Source organism: Tasmannia lanceolata, unplaced genomic scaffold, assembly GCF_043159265.1.
Source record: "Tasmannia lanceolata isolate RefF3 unplaced genomic scaffold, GAP_Taslan_0.1 ptg000015l, whole genome shotgun sequence".
Taxonomy (NCBI): Eukaryota; Viridiplantae; Streptophyta; class Magnoliopsida; order Canellales; family Winteraceae; genus Tasmannia; species Tasmannia lanceolata.
Genome location: NW_027518692.1, coordinates 59,262,003 through 59,287,914, shown reverse-complemented (window position 1 = coordinate 59,287,914; position 25,912 = coordinate 59,262,003). Strand labels below are relative to the sequence as shown.

The 25,912-nt window shown below is 36.5% G+C and overlaps 1 protein-coding gene across 2 annotated transcripts; it reads right to left on the bottom strand.

Annotated features, from left to right (window-relative positions):
- Positions 1-541: 541 nt before the first annotated feature.
- LOC143892735 (ferrochelatase-2, chloroplastic-like) lies at positions 542-18,243 on the bottom strand. 2 transcript variants are annotated; one of them, XM_077397585.1, is made up of 11 exons: positions 18,100-18,243; positions 15,487-15,592; positions 12,122-12,446; positions 10,242-10,385; positions 6,040-6,141; positions 4,894-4,997; positions 4,666-4,792; positions 3,487-3,639; positions 2,194-2,294; positions 1,871-2,072; positions 542-993 (listed from the first exon to the last, which is right to left on the bottom strand). In XM_077397585.1, the coding sequence occupies exons 1-11, from the start codon at positions 18,146-18,148 to the stop codon at positions 769-771; spliced, it is 1,638 nt and encodes a 545-aa protein (XP_077253700.1). In that variant the 5' UTR covers positions 18,149-18,243; the 3' UTR covers positions 542-768. The 2 variants fall into 2 exon arrangements, with proteins under 2 accessions (XP_077253700.1, XP_077253701.1); XM_077397586.1 differs by lacking the exon at positions 542-993 and adding an exon at positions 1,184-1,419.
- Between the last annotated feature and the right edge of the window lie 7,669 nt (positions 18,244-25,912).

The window sequence follows — 25,912 nt, the reverse complement described above, 5'->3', positions numbered from 1 at the left end:
GTATATCAATGTTTATCCCTCCCTTGGAGGATGCAAGGATAGAGAGAAACCCTATATTTTGAAGGCATCTGCTCTTCTACAATTTGAGTGGGAACCTATACAAATCATAATTGTTTCAAGAGGGCTTGTTCGTTTGCAATGTGATTCAGACCATGTGGATCACCTAACCATGCTTTACAAGATCAACAAACAGATCTTGATTCAGACCATTAGAACTATATTATTATGTTTGCTAAGACATTTACACCAGACATTGGAGATTATTTTTATTTCATATTTGGCTCGAGTGATTTATATGATGCATGGTCACATTTTTCCTTTGAGTGACGAAAGGATGAGAAAAGAGTTTTATTTTTCCTCACATTCTGCCACTTCGCATCATCTCTTTAAATTACGAATGCCCTCTCAATTCTCTCCCACTCCCACTTTCCCTAACCCTCTCTCAACACTTGGTAAGCTAATAATATTCCATGGAAAAAAAAATATTCCATGAAAAAAAAATCCATGGCTGCCAAACATGGCCTAAATGAAAAATGTCATGTAGCACCCAAATGTTTACTTGGCTGTAAGCCTGTAACCATACAAAAATACACAATTGTGTTTATGTGATTGCTTTGACATAACTAACACATCTGCATATTAGAATTCTACTCGCACATGTAGGCAGCAATAAAGAAAACAAAATGCGTAGCATTGGAATCATAAAACGATATGAATGAGAAAGTCTTACTGTAAGCTTCATCCCTTGTGGCACTTGCAACTTTTCATTCAATGGGACAATGGCAAGATGCCCCACTGGTGCAAGAACCCTTGGCCAGTTGTCACTTCCAAGACCAGTAGGACCAGAACTGCCAGCATGGCAGCTCTACCATTCCAGGTTTCCGCACTTTTGGTCCAACCCCATTCCCACATAGTTACAGGTGGTGGAAGCCCTCTACGTTGCGAATCATATGCTGCCAATAGCTCTTCGACACTACCGAGGGGGACAAGAGACTGCATCCACAAAACCAGAATCTCTAATCATGGAATATTACAAGGCAGAGGCAGCGTTTGCAGAAATTGAAAGGCATGGTAGATGTTTAGTCCTATGTTTAAGAAATTGGTACTAAATGAAATCCCAAGCCTGGGATATTTGATTGGGTCTTTTTCAAGATAAGAAAGGTTACCTCTTAGCCCATTTTCAAAATTTTCATGTCAATGATCGAGACGGTTAACCCTAATTTGACCCAAGTCATGATCGAGTTTTGATATAGGGAGATTTTTTGGGTTCTCTCGACTCTCCCGAGTTGATATCGCATCAACCGAGTACTCGACCGTGCCAACCGAGTATTACATTTTGGAACATTGGTCCAACCTATACTTATATGAATGTATTTGTCACTGCACCTGCTTTACAGTCGTGATTCCTTCTGAAGGATGCTGATAACCAGAACCAGAACCATAACCTGAGTTAGAATATTAAAGATGCTAATATAGCTTCTTTTTTTGAATGGTAGGGATGTTAATAAAAAGGGCGGCCCAGCGCATGAGGCTCCTGGCATTGCGGGGTCTGGGGAGGGCTAGATGTACGCAGCCTTACCCCTGCGTTGCAGAGAGGCTGTTTCCGTGACTCGAACCCGTGATCACCAGGTCACAATGGAGCAACCTTACCATTGACCAAGGCTCGCCCTCAATGGTAGGGATGCTAATATAGCTATTTTTTTATCTTTTAGTTTCAATGAATAGAAAAATTGATAGGGGTAGAACTCAATTAAGAAAAGTCACAAAACACTATCTTCAAGAATTTGATTTGTGGAAGAATAGTTTTTATGATTCATAAATCGCATTCCATTTCAGCTATGTGATTGAGATCAGAATTCATGACAGATACCTGTTGTGCCTCGAGATTTGAGACTGCCATTGCTCCAACATAAGGGAGACTTTCGATTACAGCATCTGCCAAATCTGAAATGAAGGTCGGCTCACACCCCAGGGCTGGAACACGTCCCCATTTCTCTATGCCAGATTTTAATGCCAACTCTCTGTACTCTACATCAATTTCTTCAAGAGTTTCAATGTGCTCGCTGACAAAGCTGCATATTAGAAGTGCAAAAGAAATGATAACCCAAAATTCATGGTCAAATAAACAAATACCACACCAATTACAGACACATGAGAGGATCAGGGGCAAAATGGAGTGACAACAATACAAACCTAATAGGGACGGCAAGAAGACTTTTTACACCCTTTTGCCCAAGCTCAACAATTGTCTCATCAGTGTAAGGCTTCAACCATTCCACAGGTCCAACTCGGCTCTATAAATACAGTCAAAACTTGTTAACTGAAAACGATAATAAAACAAAGCATACAAATGAAAGAACAGGAGTATAATGAGGATAAAACAAAAAAACATAGAGATGAAGGTAAAATCATGACTAGTGGGAGAAATACAAAGACTTACAAGACATGAAAGGATGAGGAACACAAAGGTTTGGAAATTAATGTAGTCCATGTTCTTAAAGGTGAGTGTGAAGCTTGGAAAGAATGGTTATATATACCACTGTTTTAAAAGTCCATCAACTCGGTTTTACCTTGGATGAGTTCTTATCCAATTTTGTGTTTTGCCTTACCAAGACAATCAAAACTCCTTTGACTCGCACATTAAAAAAAAATTGACTGCATCAATTGACTAGCCCAATTCAACTCCCTTATACCTTCGCCCGTTTCTCATCCGATAATTTGAACATTGATATGTACAAAGTACTTGTGAATATAGCTAGTTCCCCATGCTTTGCTGTAGTTGAGATTAGAATATGATTTTAATGGTTTCTTTAATGTTTTAGGGATCAGTTATATGGCTTATGATGTGGGTTATGATAGGGATCATTTTCATTAATGATGGTGTTATTGTAATACTTGTTTTTCAACCCCTATGCACACATACAAGCTATGGATTTCATGGGAAGTGCTTACCAAACCCTACAACATCTTCTTCTTCTTTCCTACGTTCTCTTCCCCTTTCCTCTATGCTACAGCTTGGTTGATCTTCTCCAAAACTCTTTTCTCTTTAAATTTATCATCAATCTTCTCTAAAACTCCTGTCTTTTAATTTATCACTGTAGCAGAGATAGTTTCTGATCCTAGGACCTAGGGGTTGTTGATGCAAGAGCGGCTACTAAACCCATAAGGAAGAAACATTAGCCGTTTTCCCTTTTTTGTTTGCGAGGGTGCCTTTATTTTCATGGGTTTTGGGCTTCTTTTCATGTCGATAGAAACAATATTATCAAGATAGAATATTAAGCTTCATTCATGTACTGGTTTGAAATTTTCATTAAAAACACAATAGGAGTTAAAGATCTCAAGAATCTGGAAACTAGATAAAAAATTTACATGGACCCTGTTCGCGTGAGATAATAAAACTTTTGCTGGATTTACTAGATTCAAAAAGCAGTCCAAGAAGTTAGCAAATCCACCTATGAAAATAGAATAGAAAACAAGATGGAATACCTGATAAGCTAGAGTATATGCATTAGTTATGTTCCGATTTTCCAGTTCTTCCATAATCAAATCCACACACTCCTCCATCTCAGCTTTGTATGGATCACCAGCTTCTTCCACGTATGCAAGCGGTACTCCATGAGCACTAAAAAATATCATCACCTACGATCCATTTTCCCAGGTCAGCTTATGAATAAATAACTTCAGAATAGGATGCAGTACTACCAGTCACCACTAGGGCATGCAATGAAAGTGGCGACTAGCCGGTGAGCAAACACAGGGACTTTTCTTTTTTTTTTGAAATAAAACACACGGCTTCTTGTTCCACTTAATTACATCTTTACTAAAAAAAACCTGAATACACAACAAATGAATACAAAACATACAATAACGCAGGGTTTCAAGAGCAGTAATAATGATGTGCAATGGAAGTGTTGACTCATCATTGAGGCAATACAGAATTTGTTCCACTTAAAATTACAGATTTAAACAAAAAACCGACAACAAATGACCACAACATACAACCACCACTTACAAAGTTCTGAGAACAATAGCAATGATGCGCATTTTTATGATGAAGGTCTCCTATTTGTATCACGTCATCAAAATATTTCTCCAATCCAACAGTGTACACTGATCAGAGAAAACTACAATCAACAGTGTATGACTACTTGCAGATAACTGAACTGATTTTGAAGTTTCGAACAACACTGCTGGTCATGGCTTTCAACCAGTGTTTCAAAATGTGGACGTGGTCCCAAACGCAGTCAAAGCAAATCCTAATTGACTCGGCCCGGCCCGGTCCGGCCGAGGACTCGGTTGACGCCATCATAACTAGAAGGAAGCAAATAAGTTATGATTGACTTGGGAGGGCAAAATGCGGACTCGGACAAGAACTCAGCCAAGATAAAGTGGAGTCAACTCAGACCGAGTCGACGGTTGGAGAAGTTTTGAAACATTGGTTTCGCCATAAGTAAGATTGACATGCAGGCATTGTTGTGAACATACACTTCTGCTATCTTTATAAGGCAGCAACAGTGCTAAATCTAGGTCAACATTATTTGATTATGGCATGTACACATACTACTAACATACATACTCTAAACAAAGCTCACTTATGCTACTAGGAGAAAATTAAGTAGAAGCAAAAGAAAACGGCTGATCATAATCAAATGAAAAGGTTCATACCTTTTCAGGGCATTCAAATTTTTGTAACTCCTGTTCAATTAAATTTGCCATGGCTTTGATGTATCCTTCACGCTGGTACCATGAAGGTATAACCGTATGCTGCATGTTAACCAGATACTCATCCTCCCTAAAAATCCAATATAAGGCAATGTGAGATAAAATTGGAGTTGGTTTTTTTATGTTGAAGCATCAGACTGTGATAGCAATATGTTCTTAGAAATGCATCACTTGAATATACTCTCCAATAGACGAAGGCTTGAACCACTAGTAGAAATTGAAAACTGTGGGTAAAGAGGAAGCACAACAAGCTTAGTGATTCCATCCCTTTTAATCTGCAAAGATAACACAAATGATGATTGTGACAAGTGTAAAAAAATATTACTCCCTCAACTCCAAGAGTTTTTATTCTCAAGAAAACAATGTTTCCTTACAAATCCATCAACTATCGTAGAACAAATGGATTAAAATGGGAAAAACCAGAAAAGGTGGAAAAAAAAAACCATCCAAACAGCAGAATTCTACCTCAACCTTCCGTACTAAAGAATATCAAAGAAAATTCTGTTAGGGGCCGTTTGGATACGCGGATTTTAGAATCCAGGTTTTAGTTTGAAAACCGTGTAAAAGATGGTTCATGATCAAGATGTTGGATGCTGTCAGGGCACTGTTTCTTGGATTTTAAGTAAGAAATTCAGGTTTTAGAAATCTCTCCCACATCTTGAGATTTCTAAAACCAGGAAACGGACGATCTCCTGCTCACTAGCTAGACGGAAAGAAGGGTGTGAGATCAGAAAACGACAGACGGTCTCCTTTCTTCTCTCATCTTCTATCCAGGATTTTGAGGAAATCCAGGATTCTAAAATTCGTGTATCCAAACGGCCCCTTGGTTTCGAGCACACTGGAGCTGTTTTAAGAGACAAAGTTACATTCACTTTTGTAACAAAAAAAGCAATTCATTATCAAAGGTGGCAAACAACAAATGCAGCCTGAAAGAAGCATCCAAAGGAGTACAATAGAAAGCGATATGAAAAGATTTCTTGATCTCCATGTTAGATAGTTGACGTCTAGTTTGTGAATACCATGTCACAGAGAGCTTATGAAGGCTGAGAAAACAGCATTACATGACAGTTTTTTACGGAGAAGTATATGTGCTACTGACAAGACAGTGGTATCAGGAGCCACAGAGCAGCCAGAAAAAAAAATTCAGAACTCAAAAGGTTAACAGATTAGCCACATTCACCCATAGTTTTTGTGTGTGTGTGTGTGCGCGCGCGCGTGGTGGTGGTGGTAGTGTGTGTGTGTGTGTTGGGGGGGGGGGGGGGGGGGGGGGGGGGGTAGGGATTCAATACACAACAAATCGTTATTGAAATTTATTACCTGTTCGATAGCTTCTTCAGTGAAAGGATGCCAGTAACGCATTCCAACGTACACCTTAGCAGGTACATCCTTTGCACTAAGGAACTTCCTCAACTCTTCAGCCTAAAACAGGCAACAAAAGAAGCCAATATAGGATCAATAACAAGCATCGATGAACGTAAAAGAAGATAGCCATTTGATGCTTTTATGAACACTAATTTCACTGTGAGGAGATTGGTATCTGACCTCTCTTTATCTTGGGCCTGGAAACACTAATTAAAACCAAGGTTTTAATTTCGGATTTTAGTGAGGACCGAAACCGAAATTGCCGAAATTTGATCGAAATTTCGGCAAAAATTTTGATAAAATATTAATTTTTTATTCCTTTAGAGAATTTCAACCGAAATTTCTGCCCAAAAAAACGACATTTCGAGCGCCTTTACCGTATTTCAGGATTTCGGGTAAAATTTCAGTTTCAGTGAGAAACGGAATTACCCCCGAAACCGAAATTTAAAACCTTGATTACAGCATAAAAAAGGTACCGAGATTCAGTTAATGTAGTTTAGATAAGATTTAATTGGAAAATTCAACAAAGTGCCTGGCTCATAGAGGCACTAGTGCTTCAAGCGGATTGTAGTTGGGCAGATGCAAAATAGTCACTTGAAGATGATTGAAATTGCCCTAAAAATAGAAAAAAGCTTATTAAATATTGGATTATGATTATCGGTAAGAAAGTATACTCTCAGACTATCTCCACTCCATTTGTTCGATCTGTCACTCAATTGGCTTATATATAACAGCGCTACAGTTTGGGCTCGTCTTCATAACATTATTGGTAAGCTAGGTATGTGTGATATCTGTGTTCCAACTTGAGATGGGCGTAGAAGAATAAAGGTTGGATGGGATGGGGCCCATTATTTGTATAGCTACAAGGTAGAAAGGGGTTTATTAATTTTTGCTGCGCGGGGGCGGGGGGGTTGGGTTTGGTTTAGAGTAGAGGAATATTTCTGTATTTTCGTCTTTTTCCATGTGACTAAGTCGCTTAATTTTGCAAATTCTATATGGGTCCTCTTTGCATATTCTTGTGTGGGTTGAGTTTTCCCAATAAAACAAATTACTTCTCTTTCTCTTTCTCTTTCTCTTTCTTCCTTCTTCATCTATTTATCCAACTCTATCTCGTCTTCTGATTTCTTCTTTCTTTTCCTCTATTCTTTTAACCTTTACTTATATTAAGAATGTTTTTTCCTCTACACATGTCTAGGATTCTATACAAATTAGAATCCAAGAGATTTCATTAGATGAGTCATCTTCCACCCACAAACTCCCTTTCCAGCTCGTTGAGGAAGCAGTGGAACAATTGAGTGCTGGTGAGGAGAGCACGCACTTTGGCTTAAGTCGAATCCGTAACGCTAGTTGGACTCATAAAGGCCAACACAATCTCCCTTCACCACCAACTCCCACCAACCTTGCGTTTCCCAACAAACAAACATCAAAAGTTAGTTTTACGACCAAAGTTGGACAGCAAGTCCACTTAGGTCATTTGTTCTTTGGTCTCCTTCCCTAACTTCTCTTTTCATTTTCCATAGAGCTCTTGAGCCAAGATTCCCAAAATCTTAAGGACCACACCCCACATCTTCCTTTTCAGTTTGGAATGGATATGTGGTTGTCAAATTCCACATCTTAACATCACACGTATATTCACGAATAAAATCTCATCCATATTCAAGGCATCACATATCTTGATTTTCATTAGAGTCGTCATCTAACAGAAGTCTTATATGCTGCTACAAGTGGGGCTTCCTAAAGGATTCCCTATTGAGCATTAGAGTTACCCTCGGCTAAAAAAAGCTAGAAAAATGATCAATTTTGAGGGTCTCTAACTCTTTGGTTGCCCTCAACAATCAACGCAAAAAACTATGAAAAATCTAGAAGCCCAAGGAAACAAAAAAAATTTAAAAAGAAAACAAACATACTGGTGTAACATACCACTAATACATTTACGGTTCCGGTTTCCCTATGTGTTTCGGTTTCGATGTGTTGCGGTGGGGATGAAAATGAAAACATTTTGGTCATTTTGTGTCGGTTTTGGTGGAAATTTAAAACTATGTCTTCGGGCTACCATATTGGCTCCTTAATCCTCCCTACTAGGCATGCTTAAGTATTTGTCTCTATTCCAACGATTTCCTTCAAAAACAATCAAATGGAACTAACAAGTAATCACCCTAACATCCCCTCCCTCTTATTATTTCCTTTGAAACCACATTTTTGAAAGGTAAGCTTCTAAAATGTCCCTCTCTGTCAACTCTCACATATGGAAGAAAGTGCCTTGCATCTTCAACAAGGTATTGGTCTCTTCTTCTCTCCATTCCCCTTCCTCTCATTTCTTTGTTGTGACAAACAAGAAGCCTACTAATGGCTACTATCTTCCATTCTTGACACAAATTCTCATCTTGATTGGAAGTTCACATGTACACAACATTGGCATTTCCATGCTCCCCCTTAGTGGGGTTTACCACTTTCAATCATCTTCTTCTACAATTCTTTCCCTTCCTAGTTACCATCTTCCACCCTTTGGAATCTATCTTACCTTTCCAAATCATTCCTTCCACTCTTCACTTACCCTAGCAAACAAGAAGTTGGTTAATTTCCTTACATTATTCCTATACCCAAGCCGATACTTTATCTTAATTTAGACTTCATAATGAGCCTCCATAACACACTCAAATATCGTCCCAAGTGAAAGATAGAACCATAGAATAGTCTGATAGTTTCAAAGTCTTTCGAAAAAGAATATGCACTCCTAAACCAAGGTTTTAAATTTCATTTTTGGTTTTGATTTCGGTCACCACAAGAACAGAAATGTTTCAGTTTCGGTTAGAAAATTTACTGGAAATCCTATAAAATCATAGAAATGTATGTAAGCATATGTAAATAATAGAATTTTAATATGAAACTTGAAAAAAAAAAAATTAAATAAGCACAAATATACACTTAGAAACCATCACATACGCAATACAACCATCCATAATGGTTTAACAACATCTAAAACTAGTGACACACGCTATAGAGCATGTCTGATAATTCAGGGAATACTACATTTCATATATAATTCATATACCACATTTCATTTATAATTCATATAGATATTTATACATAGTGTATGCACCACATTTCACATGCAATACATATGAATACAATTATGTAACACATACCAATATAGTATTATACCGCTAATACATTTACGGTTTTGGTCTCAGTATGTGTTTCATTGGGGATGATAATGGAAATAGTTTGGTCGCTTCTTGAAAATTTAAAACCACATTCTTAACTAGTCTTCGAATCTTTAATAGCGACCTAAGGGGGCAACCCAAGGTGGAAAGGAATGCTTCAAATGCTGTCACTATGGCTACAAATGACATCTTAGGCTCTTTCGATAATCGGTTCACTCTTGTTGTTAATGATGTCCTTGATTTAAGTAGAGTCTGATGTAACCTTCTCGCATATCGTGAGAGAACCCAGTGAGATGTTTGATATTCCCTTGCTAGAGAGGGAGTTCCTAGCCTCGCCTTGGCCATTGGGCAAGCTCTATTAATCTTTTAATTGTTTTTTGATTTTTTTAAATATGGTTTATGTTATCGATCAGAGGAGGGGGTGTGAATAGGAAATATAGAACATGTTAGCAAGATTTCTCAACCCTAGTTTACGATTGCAAAAAACTCGATACTTATTTTTAAGATAGACTACTCAACAGACAACCACAATAGCCAGGCTTATGTTGACCAATTGTATAGATTACTCCTCATATGAAATCTTTTTAAGGTGCAAAGTAGTGTCAACTGTTTATGGAAAGGCCAAATGAAGACATTCTCATATGAAATCCTCTAATGCTGCAACCTAATTTCGATTCTTTATGGAAATGCCAAAAAAAGACAGATATGCAACTGGCTTATTCATTATTGCTGTGAGAGATTTTTGCAATTATTTCTGTCTAAAAACTATACTGCAAATCTCAGAAATAATAAAGGGCAACATAAACTTTGGTTTTAATGATAGATTGGGATTTGGGTGTGGCAAATATGGAAATATTAAGTAGATCAAGAAATATTTGAGTAGTGCAAAAGATATGCTTCAAAACAAACAACAAATACAGTTCTTGAACAAAGGACAAAAATCCACAATAAATTAAATTACCAAAAGGAAATGCGAGTTTATATAAATCATGCCTGTGCGTCAGTTATTCGTCGAAGAGGTGAACCACCGCCAATGGAAGCATAACCTGCTTTGCTCTTGGGTGCTCTGAGAACCGATATGAATTGTGCCAAGGGCTTTTGAAGAAAGCAGAGCAATCTTGGCAACCGGATAATATCCTGTCATTTTTGTACAATCAGGGCTTCACTGACGATTACCGGTGTAAATGACGATGTAAAACTAATCAATAGTCACCAAATAAAGTTTATTCCCCTGTCACTGTTTAACCATTATGAAAAACCAAATAAAGTTTATTTACCAGTGTAAATGACAATGTAAAACTAATGAATAGTCACCAAATAAATTTTATCAATGCCCAAAAGAGTTAAAAGTTCAAATGACGAGCCAGAAAATATGAATAAACACCAAATAAAGTACACCCAAAAGAGTTAAAAGAAAGATCAGTGTCTATCCACAGACCGAACTCACCCTCAGGGACACATTCTTAAGTCTTAACTAGCCTACATATATATGTACACAATAACACAAACCTATAATGTGGCATAACAAGCATTACTAGCATAAATACACTGAGAGTTAAACAGTCAATTTACCCCTTTCTTGTGTGGAAATAATAATGATTCTTGATCCTGTTCGTTAAACCATCAATTTACCCCTTTCTCTAGATTCATAAGCAGTAGTGGACAAAAAAAGGGAAGGGGGGGGTCACTCATTGAGCAGATAGAACTTCTTCAATGAACTTATAAAAAAAAAAGTAAAAGGACAAAAGAAAAAAAGCAAATTCCCACTGTGAGTGTCCCTCAATCCAAAGCTTAGGGAAAAGGAGCTTCCAATGTGACAAAGCCACAAAGGCTGGTGAGGGCCATGACCATTAGCAGTAAATGGTTTGGACTACCTAGAGACATTACACAACACAGAACAACATGGCCACAGCTCACAGGTCATGGGGAATCTCTCTAACTTTCCCAGCATTCCCTTGCTTCAAAGTCAGAACTTGTTCCTTTTTTTTCATCAACTTTGGGAACTGGATAAAAAATTGAGACATATGTCAACAACTATTTCAAGACACTAATAACCTACATAATAGAAAAGGAATAACAAGTTGGAAATATAAAAATATTCTACATAAAACTTAATCCATATTAACCTCCACAATAGTTCTGCTCGTAATATTATTTTCCAATAATTAAAACACCATGGTAACCAGGCAAAATCGTTCCATTTCTAATGAAAAATATAGAAGCAATCAGGAAAGAGTTCTATATGTTAGCAAGCGGCACCATAAGTAATAAAACCACCTAAATGATCATCAATATTAATATTAGTACATCTATCATGACAGTAGTAAATTCATAAAGACTTTGATCATCAAGATACAAGATTTTAGCGCTTAGATTCAATATGCTGCATTACAACAAAATGTACTTAAATGGAAAAAATAATTTCATTTACATTGAAAGATATAGGAACAGACTTATTTATTGCCTTGTGTAATAGCTCGGCATATATAATTGAAGGAAAAGAAATTAAGAAAAAGCCTTCTAGGATGAAAGATAATGTTGTGAATGTATTCTATGAGTTTTTCTTTATTTAAACTTTCCTATGGTCATCCAGAAACAAAATTAATATTGAGTATTAGATCTCAAAATGCTTCGTAGATACTAGTTAGTAAAATTCGCCAGAGTAGAATAATCAATATACCAAATTTTTGTGCTTAGATTTGATAAGTAATTTTGTGATAGAAAGAAGTACCCTTACAGGCATTAAGACAAACAAATATCATCTTCTGCAAGGAAAATATGCCAGTAAGTTGATCTAAATCTCATAGGATGCAGGAAATGTAAAGATCCATTAAATTAAACAATAATCAACACAAAAGGCAAGATATATTTACCGGGTCGGCAAAAAGATTAAATAAGAAAGGCTGCACGTCTTCAAGAGTCTCTGGGCCTCCAAGGTTAAGCAACAAAACACCCACCTTTTCATCGCCAACAATAAGTTTACTAGATGCTTCTTGAGTTTTAGAAGTCATTAATGGCAATGCCCCCAAAGAGAAAGAAAGTGTTTCAAGTGGTCGCTTCCCGTCTAATGAAGGTGGACCAAGCCATCCTGAGTTAACTATATTACTCTTTGGGAGACATGATCTAACCGAAGCTTCCATTTGGATCCTAGAATAATGTTGGAACATTTGAGTTGTACATGTTGACCGTGCCAGTAACCTAATGGAGTGAAAATACTGCCATAAGATATAGATCCAAATAGCATGCATTGACTTTCATATCTATTACATATGCTATGAGTGTAACAACATTATAGCTATGTGCAATAACAAGTGCCAAAGCAAAAGCAAACACATTGGATTTGCTTATAAGATAAAGTAAGATCAAAGAAAAGCGATGAGGAAAAACTGTAACGTAGAGGAATTCCACATATAACAAACTAAAGATGAAACTAGATTAGGTCACACATGAAAAACAAAGCTAGGGCACTTATTCCCCTAGAAAAGGGAAAAGAAAGCTATGAACATGAAACCAAGGAGCAACATTAACTATAGCCATTTAGGGCATGAAAATTATTACAAGATGCCACAAAGTTATGATGGACACATGGTTGGCAAACCTATAAAAACAGACCCATTATCAAACAAATATGGTAAATTTTAAGAGATTAATCAAAATGAGGAATTCCTATAAATAAAGCGACCAATAAAAAGCAATGCACACATTGGAAAAGCATTCATTTATTCTATGCCACTTTCAATTCCATTAAATACAACTGCTATAGCTAAACACTAAGCTTACTACTCATGACACTAGTTACTTCCTGAGCATTTGCACAAGATTAGCTGGGGGGCAATGAACATGGTATCATAAAGAAAATCATAGCAAATCAACAGGTGAATCGTGAAAAATGCTAAGACCTACAGGAAACTATTACGAAAAAAAATTAATGAGTAAAATATATATCTTAAAACACTAATCCATGGGCAATGTTAAGAACAATTTATGCATATTACCTCAAAGTTTTTCAGAAAAGATGAATCAGCAAAACAGATTGCTAATGAAATTATCTGGCCTCATTGAAAAATTCCTATGATGCTGCTCGGAATCCATGGCAGCTGTCATATTTGGGAAATGCCAACAGAGACACAGCATCTGGAGCATGGAAACAATTACGGAATGACTTCATTATTTCCCCCTTACCATTTTGAGGAAGGGAGGTTTATCCATGCCTTCGAGGTCAAGAATCATCATAGGATTTTCAATTCTTCAACTGAGAATGACTGCGATGGATTTCAAATACCCTATGCTCACAGATATGCAGGAGCAGAACTCGCCTGCCTTCCCAGTGATGGGTCTCTCCACCTTGCATAGCATTCCCCCACTACAAGAGGGTTCTCTACCCAGCTATTGAGATGGGAACAGCTCTCTTGGTGCATTATCAAGATAGGAAGACTGGACTTAAGCATGAAGACTTCATCGCAACAAATGAGCATTAAGGTTGAACCTGCCTCAAGATGATGCTGATGAGACTGAGTCATCATTGCACGACTCATTATACCCACAGTGAGGCTTAGAGATAAGGGATCTTTTCTTTCACCTTGCCGATGGCAATAGAGGGAGTGAATTTAACTTCCCCTGATCAGCATATTCAACCTATAGCCTATAGTCTGATGACGCAATATGGATGGATATGGCACAGGTAAAATTTGAATTTGCAAGCAATTATGCTTTGACAAGAAAAGTTGGATTCCGTAAAGTATTTTCTAAAAAAACAAGGTGGATGAATTTGATGAAGAGTAAAAAAATATCAACATAAACATGTCATAGAAGTATAGAACACATCATCATAAGTTGGATAGAAATTAATTGAGGTAATAACGCTCTGTTTGTTAATAAACTTGACAAAAGAATTTAATACCAAAGGAATAGAGCTCAGGAGTCAAATTCCACACCAAATTCCCATAAACTCCCTTTACAAAATGGAATCTGGAACAAAAATCTCCATAAAAACATTCCAATTGGGATTCCAAAAAATTCCAGACCCGAACAATGTGCTCCAGGAATTCCGCATAAAATGCCTTCCTAAACCTGAAAGGCTGGAACCATGGTTTTGGTTGTAATCTTTTTTTCTTTTCTTTTCTTTTTCTCTTTTTTTTTTTTTTTTTTGAAATGGCTAGCTGTAATCATATTTGTTTACTGCTATCATTGGAGGGTTTAGGAGTCATAAGTCATGTTTTAAGCGAGTTTTGGTGGGTCCAATTTAATTTTTAGTGAACGTATATATGATTTTTTTTAGTTTTATCAGTATTCTAGTTATGTTATTAAGCCGACTAAGGTCATCTTATACAAGAATTTCAATAACTTTGGGGTGTGAAAATTAGGTTTTACTTGTGTTCGGGGTTTTATAATATGTGTTTCTAAGTCAGATTGATCTTCAACACATGCTGAAATTTAATTAGGGTTTTAGAGTTACGGCGATTATTGCTGGATTCAGTTAGTCTTTTACTGGAATTTTCATGGTTTTGGAGTGTTGAAGCACAAATGTAGATTAGAGTGATTCTATTCAGCTTCTTTCTTGATCTATCTTTTTTTTTTCTTGAATGGCTTATTGATATATCTATTTTCTTCCATTTATTCTCAATTTCTATCAATGTCCTAGTGTTTTTGTAATTGGCTTCATCTCCCTTTTGGCAATTATCTTTTGTCAACAAACAGATGTGTATCCATAACAACTTAAAGCATCAGGGCAAATAAATAAAAAACAACTTTCAATTATATGAGAAACGCCAATTCAAATGATTTGTAGAATAATAAACATTTACAATATAGTTTATTATTTCAAGGAAGAGTTTTGCCAAATTTCCCAACAAGTGCTCAAACTTCTATCATTTTCGAATGCATATTTGTAGTTCAATCAGATTAACTACATGTCATGAAGTTAAAGACTTGTAAAGAAGCCTAGTCAACTCCATGAGAGGATCCCAGATAAATTGTAATTTTACAACATTACAAATTTCTGGTAGTGTTAATGACAGTTCCAACTTCCAATATGCATTTCCAGCAAACTTGTAAAGAAGCAAATCAACTCCTTGAAATGATCCCAAATAAATAGAGTTTTTACAACATTACGAATTTCTGTTTGTGTTAATGGCAGTTCTAATTTGCATTTTCTGCACACTTGTTGTTCACATATCATTTTTTTAAACGGTTTCTTCACGTATCAATCGGCACTGCATTTCCTAGGAGCAACAAATACCTGAATGATGAAGCTTGGTAGGCAATGTTTGAAGCTCTGAGTTCTATGCTCCCTGTCTCAGTTACACCCCTTGTACTAGCTTGGTTAGACGACGATACCCGCTCCCCTGCCATTAACAAAAATCAGAAATAGCGATCAAGAAAATACATTACTTAAGCCCGATTGTAAACAAAACAATGGTATCAACGCTATATAACAAAGCCAGCTGACCACATCGTTTTCTGACTACATGATAAGTTGGCTGCTTGCATCCATTAAGATGCGTTAATAAAGAGCTTCATTCACATAGAACGACAAGGTTCAAAATATTGGACCAGTTGGCTTGTCACCAGTGGACAAGTCGATACATATCGGCCGAAATACCTGATTTTTTTTTTCCTCTTTTTTCACATGGAGAAATAGACCAAACATATTGTTTCCAGTTTTCACATTGATTCCTGTTTACTTTTTAAATGAATTTTGGTATATTTTGTCTACCAATCTACGTTTTAATAGATATATTTTAATTATAATGTTTTTTATAATTATATTTTAATTTATAATGCTTTCCGTACGTTGACGAGCCTCCCAGGCTTGTATATGGCAAGCATCAAGTTATCATGCTAAAAGTTGATGTTCTGGCATAATACGCTTAACTTGTTTTATCTTTTTGAGAAAGCTAATAACAGAGAGATCACAAAAATCAGGCAATGAGCAGAAATACTTATTTATCTAGTTGATATATGGGAAATATTTCATTAAGAAACTATGAACAAGGACAGATCCAAAAGTCTACGAACATACTTGTTTTATTGCATCCTTGTCGGCTTTGGGGGACTTTTATACTCTTCTTTTGTCTTTCTAATGAGATTTTTTTCACCAATTCAAATAATAATAATGAGGAGAAGGATAACTATCTTGAGACAGGATGAAGGATGATAAAGTTGCCAACATGGCTAGACATATCATTTTTAAGGAGAAACCATGAAAGTTCATAGACTAACTACAGAAGTGTTTGTAGTGCCTTATCATTCAAAAAAAAAAGTGCTTACAGTGCCTTTCCTCGAGATAAAAGAAGATGTCTACCCTTTTTAAAAATAAGAACAGTTTACCTTTTTTCTATTCTAAAGGGCATTTGCCACATGGCAAACATCAAGGTATCATGTTACAAGTTGGGCATAACACGCTTAAATTGTTTTTTTTTTTTTTTTTTTTTTTTTTGAGAAAGCTAATAACAGATAGATTGCAAAAATCAAGCAATGAGCAGAAATACTTATTTATCCAGTTGATATATGGGAAATATTTCATTAAGAAACAGTGAACAAGGACAGATCCAAAAGCCCAAGAACATACTTAACTTGTTTTATTGCTTCTTTGTCGGCTTTGGGGGAATTTTGTACTCTTCGTTTGCGTTTCTAATAAAATCTTATTTCACCAATTTGGGGACTTTGGTACTCTTCTTTTGTCTTTCTAATAAAATCTTATTTCACCAATTCAAATAATAATGACGAGAAAGATAACTATCTTGAGAGAGCATGATGGATGATAAAGTTGACAACACAGCTAGACATATCATTTTTACGGAGCAACCATGAAAGCTCATGTACTAACAATTGAAGTTTTTGCTACACTTCAACAACTAACCTGACAATTCAATTTTATTTTTATTCAGCACAATCATTTGCATTTCGATAAAGTACCTTTATTTATTATGTTTGACAGATTGACTGTATGCTTTATAACTGCAACCAAAAGTTATCACAATTATAATTTTCTTAAGTGGGTTCATTATAACTTCTTTTGTTGGTAAGGATCAAAACATCCCTTCCCCGTAATTACATTATCAACCCAATTTAGTCATTTATGATTTTGGTTATCTGATGTCCTCCCAAGTGGAAGGGTGAATTTCAATTGTATTGGTTGGTTGTCTATTTTGCATTATTTTTTTCTAATTAGTTCATTTTTTTTCTATTTCAAATTTGTGTTTATAGCACCAGCATGATGTCGCAGTTTGGTCAGCTGAACCATTAATCCGATCCGGAAAAGACTAGACTGACCCCATTTATAATTCCACATCCTGTCCAAGCACTTTGGAATGTCCACTTACACAACTCTTCAGCTCATTTCACTAGCCTTGTAGAGAAAACAAACTAACTAAAACCCACTTCATATTTCTTGAAGACATAAACATCTCTAACTCTACAGCCCTTGAAATTATGGCTTACTTCCCAGCACTTATCAATCTTGATACACTAATCTTTTTTCTCTTTATTAGTTAAATGTTCATTCCATCGAGAAAAAAAAGGGAAAAACAATCTACAGTTCCAGAAATTTCCGCTTGGTGTTTCTCCTGCAGCGAAATCTCACTGTGTGAAAACAGTTTAGATTATTGGGGAGTGATTTGGAAGATCCGAAACAAAAAAAAAGTAGTGGAATTTGCTAGCAAAAGTATAATCGAGGCGGTGAATCAACATAGATTGATCTGACACTACTAAAACTCATAAGTCTAAAATTCTGTAATTTTGCAAATCAAATTTAGAAAAAAAATATCTAAATTAAATCCAATTACATCGAGAAAAAAATAATTAGGGCATGGATTGGAGATGGAAGAGGAAGGAGAAAAGAGAGACTCACATTGCGAGGCTGGAGAGGGAAGGGAGAGAGCCAAAACCTCGATTCCCATTTTTTTTGCCCTAATTTCGAACTCTTGCCCTAAAAAGATCTTCGAATTCTAGAAGAGGCAGAGAAAGGAGAAAAGCGGGTTTAAATATCTCTCTATTTCTGTGGGAGTAAAATGGTGTGCCCCACTCCATCGAAACATGAGTAAAATGATGGGGCCCACACAATTATGATTTTGGGTGGAGTTGGTGACTTGGTGGTACCCACCCTATCAAAAGATTCAAAATATGGTGCGAATTGGTGGGCCCCACTCAGGTACGGTCACATACAGCCAAACAGGCCCTGCTGTGATTGTGAGTCTTGTAGGTAGTCTTGCTAGCAATTCTATACTCCGATTGCTCACCAAGATTAAAACAAAATCCCCTTTTATGAAATCTGGGAGGTTCAGTTGTGGCTCAGGTGATGAATGCCAAGATGAACAGTGTGGGAATCTGGGAAGTTGCATGTGAACTTCAAGGGTAAATGGTGGTGTTGGCCAGAAGTGGAACCCTATTTTATGTCGAAAGTAACAGAGCCTTGATACCAAATATAAGTCTAGAAGGGGTTGGACCTGTAGCAATGTAGCTCAATGGTTTGAGGCTTTTGTGGCTCACCCTTGAGGCCGGTGCTTCAAATTCAATACAGCTTACGTTGCTACCAAAGAAATATTAGTCTAGAAACACTTTTAAGCCAGTTGTGGGTGATGAGGGATTCGAACCCCTACATTGTGGTTCTTAGCCACGTGCTCTAATTCTCTGAGTTACCGGCCCCATCCCATCTCCACTGGATCTGTTCCTGGGAGCATGGTTTTAAATTTCGGCCAAAATCCGAAATTTTGGATTTCGGTGGAGACCGAAACCGAAATTTTGCGAAATTTCGGATTTCGCCCTTTACCAAATTTCAGAATTTCGGTAATTTCGGTTTAATGTAACTAAAAAAAAAAAAAAAAAAACCTGTTACAAAATTTCGGCCGGAATTTCAAAATTTATTAACTACTATTTTTTAATTAATACCGAATTTCAGATTTCGGTGGGTGGGGTCCGAAATCAGTACCGAAACCGAAATTTAAAACCTTACCCGGGTGTACCTCAAAAAAGAAAGAAATGATCTTCACATTGAGATAAAAGAATCTAGAGTTATTAATGAAGAAAATATTGCAGATTCAAAAGTAGCTCTAGCCTATGATAATTAAGATACAATAGACAGTTTGAAGGTGTATCGGACCCCTCTAAAATTGATATATCGGGAATATTCTAATATATTCCCAATATATTAACATATCATACCCCTCCGATAATGATATTTATCGGTACGTCCGGCTCAGGAAAAACATATGGGATTCGGTGCGGTTTGGAACGAAATGCATTTTTAACCAAACCAAAATAGTGGTCACCAACCACCATTATTAGGGTCGAGTTGCGTCTTAAGAAAGTAAATAGTTTTTGTTACGTAGAGAAGTTCATGTGGTCAAAGTTGGAGGCATTATTGGGATGTCTTTTCATTTGATATTGGAGTGGCATGTGAGAAAAAATTTAGGTGACCTAACATTGGTTGTTGGATATGTTACTGAGGGGACTTCCAACTTCAACAGAAGAAAAATGGTAACACATGAAGGATACGTTTTGTCACGTTTCAACGTCACGGTAGATATCTACACGACCATGTTTTGACAATAGGACGAATCACTTTAGTTTACACATTTTCAACCAGCTATGAAAAGCTATTACAATTCCCAACCGAGTGCTCCTATGTAAACCGGCTACCAAGGGAGAGTGGAAACGAGCAAATCCATACATGCCATGTGGCATGTGGCTGGGGGATGTAATTTTTAAAATTTTTTTTAAGTAATAAAAAAGGAACTAAAATACAGGCAAGTAGTTAACATGTTAAGAGACTACACACACACACAAAAAAAAAAAAAACGGTATGAAAAAAATTCAGATTTAATGCGGTATTGGTTAAAAAACATAGAAAAAATGTTAAAATAAATGGAAACATGAAAAATGCATCTATTATATTTAAAATTGGGGTAAGCTTGGAAAGTTTGGTCACAATACATCTAATAGAAACGGAGTATTTTTTGGGTGCAAAGCTGTGAAAGATTTCTGTCAGTAGGGACCGTAAAGAGATTGTCATCCCTAGAACACCCTAACCTGGATGGTTGAAGTTAGATTTTGATGGTTCTAGCTTAGGCAGTCTAGTACTAATGGATTTTGGAGGTATTCTTAGAAACGAAAATGAATCCACCAAGTGAGCCTTTTCTAGGTTGATTGGGGTCAAGGATTACAATGCGGCGAGAGTGGGGGCGATCCTTCAAGGTATTATAGTGACGGTGGGTAAAGATATGGATTGTCTTCGTGTGATGTGACTGTCTTTTCTAAATACACCTAATGAGTGGTTTTAATTGACGTTTTACGGTTAACCATATATTTGCCATATCACCACGCATTCGATATTAATATATCAGACTAAATATTAAAACATATCAATAATATTGCATACTCTAAGTTGGGATGTTTTAATTTATGCTTTAGGATTAGGATTTAAATGTAGGTTATATACAGTTTAGGTGAGTTTAGGAACAGTTTCTGATGCCACTAACATTAGTCGTTATTTGCAAATAAAATCATCTATACTGTAAGTTTTCTGTAAAATCATACATACTGTCGTTATTTGCAATTTCTGATGCCACTAATATAATGGGAAAGCTTGGTTAGGGTATACAATGTTTTTTAAAGGGAAATGTTATCAGCGCTGCTGTATTTTGATGACGGCACTCCTCACTTTATTAAAAGTACTATATGGCCTGCACCATAGGATGATCTAAACCGTCCATCAGATGGGCCACAGCCTAAATAGGTTGTGCCTCAAAAATCATTTCCATAGGTTGATCGTAACCCTCCGATCTAAATGTTAGAGGCTTGATCCTAACCATCTATAGATGGGAGGGTTAAGATCAACCTATGGAAATAACTTTTGGAGCACAACCTATTTAGGCTGCGGTCCATCTAATGGACGGTTTGGATCATCCTATGCTGCAGGCCATACAGTACTTTTAATAAAGTGATGAGTGCCCTCATCGAAATACAGTAGTGATGATAACATTTCCCTTTTTAAAACCTAATAAATGTAAACTCTTCTGTAAGTATTTAACGCATTATAATTGTAAATTTATAAAATTATTTATTGCTACTAAATATTTCATACATGTAATTTTATTTTATTTTTCTACAACTACTAACGCGGTGATCTAAGTTCATCATACCAGTCCGTTGAATCACACTTTCAGTGGCTTTTTTTTTTTTCCCGCAAAAGGCTGAGATGAAAAAGCAAAATGTTGTTACTAAATAAAAAATAGTATAGTTTTTGTGAGACTAAGGTAGTCACCGAATATGCTAGATCACCTTCTATTAAATACCTTATAGATGTGTTTATAGTTAATTATCAAATACCTTTACATTTTAAGCATCGACTCTATTTTTCACCTAGGAAAATTTAGTGATAAATTCATGTAGAACAGTGTCTGTGCATAGAGTGTGCTGTTTTCCTGTTTTAAGTTAATCTGATATATATTTGGCGAAATCCAAATATAGTAGCCATGGACTTAGAGGCTTCACACGCCCCCCACACGGAAGATTAACATAATATTTGCAAAATAATTACCCAAAGAGCTAGCCCACAATTGTTTAGGTTTAGGGTTTAGCATCTTCTGTGAAATTTGATGTTTTACTTTGGATAAAAATAGGTAATAGAAATTTTAAAATAGTAATTAGAGGATCTTAATGGTTTGGTTCATTAAAAACCGACCTAAATATGTGACCCCACCATGCTAATTAATATGAGGAAGATGGGTTTGTGTGCCTTTTTTTATAGTCGCGTCCCACTTTGTAGGAAGGTGTCCTTAATACTAAAACCTCACCTTCATGCACGATGAGCGAATACACTGCGTGAAATGGAGGTGTATCTTATGCTGATATTTAAGGTAGAACAATAATATAAACCAATATCACCATGATATATATTAGAATTTATGAAAAAAGATTATACTAATCTAGTGTTGAATGATATTCTAAGTGGCATGGGTATTATACTCAAAGCTACAAGGAGAGAAAAAAATAAGGCGATCGGAATTGATATCCACACATCCTCACTCTTCTCCTTGCTATGGTTATAAAATTATCCAAATAATCGAAAAATACTTGAAAATCCTGATTTTTGTCCCCACGTTTTAAAGTTAAAAAACCATAGTATAATTGAAAACTCAGTAATTTTCTTACTAGATTTGTTCTGGTGAGGGTAAATACGATTGGCTAATCATTTTGGGGTAAATCATTTTAAAATGATTTACTTACCCTGCATTAGTTTACCTTCGAATATGATTTAAACCCAATTTCTTCAAATTAAATGTGAATTTGATGAATTATCCATCGATATCTCATAAATTATCCATAAATCGTAGGAGAAATTCAAAATAAAAAAAAAACGACAGTTTAGTGACACTAACTCACATCAAAATCTAGCAATGACATATAACAATCCTCGTGCTTTTTATTTTTTCTTATTTAGAAAATAATTATATATGCAGTAGATATGCGTGTTGTAAATATAAAAAAAACACATTGTGCTTTTCAAGCTCCCCCTAAACTCTTCCGGCGTTTTCCGAACATTTGCCTCGGCCAATTATTTCCTAATTTGAGCTTTGTATCTATGCTCCTTACTCTGTACTTTTCTAGCCAGCTTTTAAAAGCTCTAATAATGTCCAAAATGCTCTCAAAGATACTGATCAATAATAGATGGTGGTTAATAAAGTAAGTAGTGCCGTTATCATCATTAGGGAGACTAAATATATATATATATATATATATCATTTTCCTAAATAAATTTCATCAACGTCTGGTGTAACAGGCACGGTAGGTATGGCATCGCGGGTCCCACTTTTGATTGACCAGGATCATACATCCAATGGGCCCTACATTGGATCTCCTATAGCCTAAAACTAATGTAAATCGAACCATTGCCCTCCCCATGTGCCCCTCGTGGACTCGACCTTGGGTTTCACCATTGAGACAAAATATTCCTTACCAACGTCTTAACTTTTCCCTGGTGGGGTACTTAGTTATGAAAAAACAAAGGTTATTGTAATAGCAGATGGTGGCGTTCTCTCCTTGTAATATTTGGACATGTCTTATTCTCCTTTCTTCTAAGATAACAACTTATATGTTCGTCTCAAAAGGATGTGAAGCTTTCTGTCCCTTATACTTTTGTCCTGCTGATGTCGTACGCTCGAAGATGTTCTTAGAACCTGTTACGTCAGATATGTATGTAAAACGTTTAAACCTTATCCAAGAATCAAAAGGGATCTTTTCATTAGGATAAAAAGAAAAGTCCACAACTTCAATAGGGATGGGCCAAACCCGATTTTTGCTCGGGTTGGGTTGGCATTTCTTTGAGTTGGGTTGGGCTAGAGTTAGAAACAGAAAACCCGGTTTAATTTTGGGTTGAGTTAGGGTTCAGGCGTTGGGTGACCGAACTGGCCCACCCTCACCCTGACCCGTCCTCCTAATTTAATCAAAATTTTGGGGAAGTGATGTATTTATTCTCAACTCAACTAAGCCTTTGTCCCAAGCTAGTTGGGGTCAGAATTTCCCTAAATTTATTATGATTTCAAAATTTTAGGAATATGGTTTTTTTTTTGTTTTTTCCTTGGACCAACTCAAACCGAATCTGATCCGAAAATCGGGTTGAGTTAGGGTAGACAGATTTAAAGGTGGGTTGGACTAGGGTTGACCCTTTTTGACCTGAGGCTCGGGTTACGATTGCGGGTCTGGCTCCCTAGGTTGGGCGAGGGTTGACGTCAACCTGACTCGTGTATCTTATGTAGTTCAGATGAACATGAGAGGGATGAGGGAGGACGCACGATTGGAGAGGAAGAGAAATGCAAGAGAGGAAAAATCTTTATGTCGGATGTGGATAACTAAATTGTGATGGGAAATCACATAGAGGGCCATCTCGACGTATGTAATAAAAAAGTAGAGAATAGGAAAATAGATTCTCATTTCTTTACTTTTTTTTCCTTTTCTCTTGATTTGAGAGGAAAGACTAAGGGTAAAAAATGGCTTGCATTTGGAAAATTTATAGCCGAAAGGGTTGTCATGTGAATACTAATCACAACCAAGCCATGTTAGTAAAAGGTAAATACGTCTACTTTGATTTTCCCTGTTATCTAAACATTTATAAAATAAATATTACTCAAAATACTCTTTGACTTTTAACAAAGATTGAAGTCTACACTCTGATCTACCTTCTTTTTTCATACCTGCAATTCTCCATGGAATCATCTGCTGGAATCAGCATCCTATTCTGATTCCTCCGATTCCGTCATTCTGACACTAAGTTCAAAACAGGGGAACAGAACAAGGGGGCAAAAGTGACACCAGGTGGAAATAACAGAATCTATTTCCTGCCTTAAGAGCTAGTATTCTAATTCCACTCTGTCCGGAATGAAATTTTTATTAGAATCTCTTTTATTAAAATTTTTCTGTTAACTTTTTTCTACCGGGAATAGGAATCAAAATAGTAGGCGGATTCCAATTCCTGATTTGGGTACTCCAAACCCAGCCCATGTGTTTGTCCCGTTTTTAAGGAGATCTTATCGCCCATTTGGCCATTTGTTAGAAGGAAAGTAATAATAATATTCACCCCTCTTTTTACTGGGGACATTCACCTCTAGGGTAAAAGAGCAGTCATTACTCATTATTATAAATATACCAGAGGGGGCTGCCCCAAGCTGTGAATAGCCAATAAAAAAAAAATGTGAAGGAGTGCTATTATACCATATGTAGGCCCCATGACATTGAGTTCATCTTTGCCTGCTATGTCTGACCTAATAAATTACTCTACCCTTCCTCCCATTCCACATAGTTAGGAGATTGATGCGTGGCATCCGGACCCGACTCAGGGCGGCCCTTATAGACCACCAGACCTAAAACAGTAAAATACGGACTGAGTTTTCAACAATACCGAATATACCGCACCAAAATCTAGCCTAAAATGCCCCCCTATGTTTATGAGAGAAACTAATTAGATAGCATAAATTGAGTCTTAAAATTAGGCACTTCCAACCATGTCCATAATTTGAAAATATTTTGGAATATATTGATACGTAGACATCGAAACTCTTCTGATCTGTTGATATATTTGAAATATGAGGAAGTCTAAACTGAAGGGAGCCCTTGCAAAAAAAGAGGTGAAAGGGCTCCCCCACATCACCATCATGTTTGACTTTTCATTTTCAACCGTTATTAATGCATGATGGTAATGTGCAGCCAATAGGAGAGCCCTTTCACCTCTTTTTTGCAAGGGCTCCCTTTAGTCTAGAATTCCTCTTGAATTTTTTTTTTTTTTTTGAACATTACTGATAATTTGGTGATACATCGATATAAAAGGGGGATTTGCTAGCATCCGTAGAAGTTCAACCTGATATAAAAGTGGGATTTGCTAGCATCCACAAAAGCTCAACCTGATAATTTGAGTGTGTTAGCAGTGCCCTTCAAAATTAATGGGATTTGTCACCAAATAAGTAGGCTAGAAATTCTAACACACTCAATCTTCCTGCCATACCTAATGCAAAATCTCTATTATCCCCGAATAGGAGTGCAACTTGGGCTTTTGCTGAAAAATGAATTGGAACCAATCCCAATCCAGCACAAATTTTATGATAAAAGCTCAACCTGAATTCCTAAAAATTGATCCTCGATTGCACCACTGGTCCCCAAGGGTACTTTGATCA

Excerpts from the sequence above, each read along its gene's own strand:
- LOC143892735 (XM_077397585.1), bottom strand. The coding sequence starts at position 18,148 with ATGGGAATCGAGGTTTTGGCTCTCTCCCTTCCCTCTCCAGCCTCGCAA. Across the intron at positions 2,295-3,486 it reads CATATACTCTAGCTTATCAG|AGCCGAGTTGGACCTGTGGA; the intron begins GTATTCCATCTT and ends CTGTATTTATAG. Across the intron at positions 994-1,870 it reads CAAATCTCGAGGCACAACAG|TCTCTTGTCCCCCTCGGTAG; the intron begins GTATCTGTCATG and ends TTGTGGATGCAG.